We start from the raw sequence: 3,316 nt of genomic DNA, 5'->3' as shown, positions 1-3,316 counted from the left end.
CTTTATTAAACAGAAGCTGGGCTCTCAAGGCCAAACCCCAGTCCCCAAGGGCAGAAGGAAGGCACTGGGGACACAAAATGGTGAATTGAAAAGAGGATTCAGTGGTATTTGTGGGCCAGAGCAGTGGCAACACCAGACACCAGCTTCTGCCAGGCAGCCTGCACGTCAGGGGTGAATTCTCTGCCAAAGTGAGTAGCCAGAATAATCACAATCACATTGCCCAGGAGCTGTTGGGTGAGAGACAGAACGAGAATTAAGTATGCCAAGCTGAAGTTTGCTAAAAGAGTTGTAGAAAATAATGGCTTAGTACCTAAACCCACTCCCAAGTCCACATCTTAAACTTCTCCATGGGTTGTACCTGTACAGTAAACTCAGATGAGCTTGTCCTTCAATTTAGTTTAAATTCTATGAGCCCTCCATACAATATTTTGTCTACCTATATCCCTTGGCTCTCTCCTATTTCACTATTTTTATTTGCCTCCTTCCCTCCCTCTAGTTTTTACATTCATAGGATTTCAGGACTGCATGGGTTGTTAGAATAAGCTTAGTAAAGCCTCGATTCAATGCAGCAATAAGCCTCCACTTAGTCACAATACTGATGGGTAATTTAATTGAGAATTGATCAATTTTTCTTTGAGATGATCTGGCTAAAAATTATTCTCCCAAATATCTTCCTAAACTTCAGTCATCAAGAATCACATAGGATAATTCTCCTTTCTTGAGATTGGACTTCTTCTATCAAAAGCCAGATTTCATTTCTCCTTGAACAAATATGCTATTCTTTGATATTCTCTGGGGTAAATACATCCAGTTCTGACAGAAGTTCCAGAAAATTTTTAAGCAAACTTAAGGATGCTCATCATGGTGCTAGTGATAAAGAACCTGCCTGCTATTGAAGGAGATGTAAGGGATACAGATATGATCCCTGGGCTGGGTAGATCCCCTGGAAAAAGAAATGGCAACACATTCCTGTATTCTTGCCTGGAGCTCTTTTTTAATGCTCTTAACATCCTTTTATTTTTTAAATTTATTTATTTTAATTAGAGGTTAATTACTTTACAATATTGTATTGGTTTTCCCATACATCAACATGAATCCTCTGCAGGTATACACGTGTTCCCCATCCTGAACCCCACTATGTCACTAGTCCTGAATCAACGTGGTCTCGGTATGCCCACTGGAAGTCTGCCCTCTTAACACCTAGTTTGATCTACGATTTCTGAGATTTTTTCTAGTCTTTCCAATAAAACACTCAACTTCCATTATTATTGCAAAGTAAAAAGCCACAGGGAACACATGAACACTTCCTGAACTCACCCTGAAGTTCTCAGGATCCACATGCAACTTGTCACAGTGCAGCTCACTCAGCTTAGCGAAGGCACCTTTGAGGTTGTCCAAATTCTTAATAGCTTCTCCGAAGGAGGTCAGCACCTTCTTGCCATGGGCCTTGACCTTGGGGTTTCCCATTATGGCAGAGGCAGAGGACAGGTTGCCAAAGCTATCAAAGAACCTCTGGGTCCAGGGGTAGACGACCAGGAGCCTATGACATGGAAACATAGCAGATGGAAAATCAGCGACTGAGAAATTTTTGAAGAATTTTTTGGTCAATTTGCCAGGCTCATAGTCACCATCCTCCCCCATGAAGTCCACTTCCTACCTGCCCAGAGCCTCGCCTCCAGCCTCTTCCACATTGACTTTGCCCCACAGGCCAGTGATAGCAGCCTTCTCCTCGGCAGTAAAATGCACCATGATGTCAAGTCGTGGAGCTTACAGGTGATCACAGAAGCATCAGAAGCAAGTCTGTGCTGCTGCTGGATGCTGTGGCCTTTTATTCTTAACTGCTGAACTTCTGCCCCCTTGCTGCCCCTTGTCCTTTGAAGTCATTGGTCAAGGTTAGGCTGTGTCCCTCAGGGGTGGAGTCAGGTCAGCTGATGGTCAGCAAGGAAGATGTATATTGAGTGTATGATAACCTGTTGGTTCCTGAGACATCTTTCGTTTGTTAGGTCCTCCTCTATCCTCAACACTATTTTCCACTCATTCCCCATTTTCACCCTCTGTTCTTCCCCTGTCATCCTCCACAATTGCATCCATCTCTCCTATTCTCCTTCTTCCAGAATGATCCATTGAGTGTAGCTAAGCACCAGACAAGGAAGGAGTTCTATTCAAACGATTTTAGTATTGGTTAAAGATGGTGAGATGGTAACAAGGACAAAAACATGCTCAAGATAAAAAATGCTACTGTAGACAAGAAACTCAATCAGTTCTAGCTCTCTTGAGGAGTGGATTATAGACAAGCTCTGGATTTTAGTTTTCCAAGGGAGAAGAAAACCAAACAAAACAGACACTCATGGTTACTTCATGAAGCTGAATGGAAATGCAAGAGATCTACAATAGAACTAAGAGCTCAATCCCAAATTAAAATATCCAAAGGTTATTTCATAGAGAGAACAGGCAGAATAAGCTTACATCCTGTGCTTCCAGGGAACTCTGTTCATTTTTCTGTGACAACGAGGGAAACTATCTATTCTGGAGACATTGCCCTGAGTGTTCTTCTTAATTCTATCTTCTTATTTATACCAGCTAGGCAGCTAAGAAATCTTAAATTATTTAAAACCAGGAATTGTGATCACACTGAGGAAACATGAATTGATATGAGAGTCTAGGTATTGGAGTATGTTCAATGTTTGTTGAAGCCATCAGTGATGGAGACTTCAAAAATCTCTAGTGCCTTGTTTTGTTTTGAATTTTGATGTCCCTGTTGTCTGTAGGCTTCCCTAAGAACACGTCATCATGAAATAGAGTATGCAACTTTTTCAGCTGTGATCCATCGTTATTATACAGGAGTTGATATGATGGTAAGGAATGGTGGAGGCAAACCAGCATACAATTCTATAATTAAAAAATTAACCTTTAGTGGATCAATTTTCCTGGGCTGCAAACTTCACAAATATTCCTTTCTTCCCCCACTCTCTTAAGAAAATAAGAAAGACACTCTGGGCTAGACTACATAACCTAGGATGACACACTTCTAGGTTAAGAGAGCAGATATTTTATCACTAATATAGAAGACCAATGAAAGGACAAGAGACATTGGGTTAAACTGTGAAGAATAGCCCCTGTGTGAATAAGAGCAATTTTTTTTCCCTGTATTTGGTTTGTAGGTGCTCAGCAAATTCTACATTTCTATGTTTAGTTTCTATAGTTCTATATATAGTTTCAGGTGTTCAGCAAGTTGATTCAGTTATATAGTAATCCCCCTATATATGAACTTGCAAGTTGCAAACTTTCAAAGATGTGAATTTGTGTTCCATCAACT

The 3,316-nt window shown here is 40.8% G+C and overlaps 1 protein-coding gene across 1 annotated transcript; it reads right to left on the bottom strand.

The window, feature by feature from the left end:
- On the bottom strand, nucleotides 1-1,792 carry LOC109569204 (hemoglobin subunit epsilon-1). The gene is made up of 3 exons (XM_019974516.2): nucleotides 1,658-1,792; nucleotides 1,318-1,540; nucleotides 1-227 (listed from the first exon to the last, which is right to left on the bottom strand). Exons 1-3 carry the CDS (start codon nucleotides 1,747-1,749, stop codon nucleotides 99-101), a joined length of 444 nt encoding a protein of 147 aa, XP_019830075.1. The 5' UTR covers nucleotides 1,750-1,792; the 3' UTR covers nucleotides 1-98.
- Between the last annotated feature and the right edge of the window lie 1,524 nt (nucleotides 1,793-3,316).

Source organism: Bos indicus, chromosome 15, assembly GCF_029378745.1.
Source record: "Bos indicus isolate NIAB-ARS_2022 breed Sahiwal x Tharparkar chromosome 15, NIAB-ARS_B.indTharparkar_mat_pri_1.0, whole genome shotgun sequence".
In the NCBI taxonomy this organism is placed as follows: Eukaryota; Metazoa; Chordata; class Mammalia; order Artiodactyla; family Bovidae; genus Bos; species Bos indicus.
This window is presented reverse-complemented; position numbering and strand designations above follow the sequence as displayed.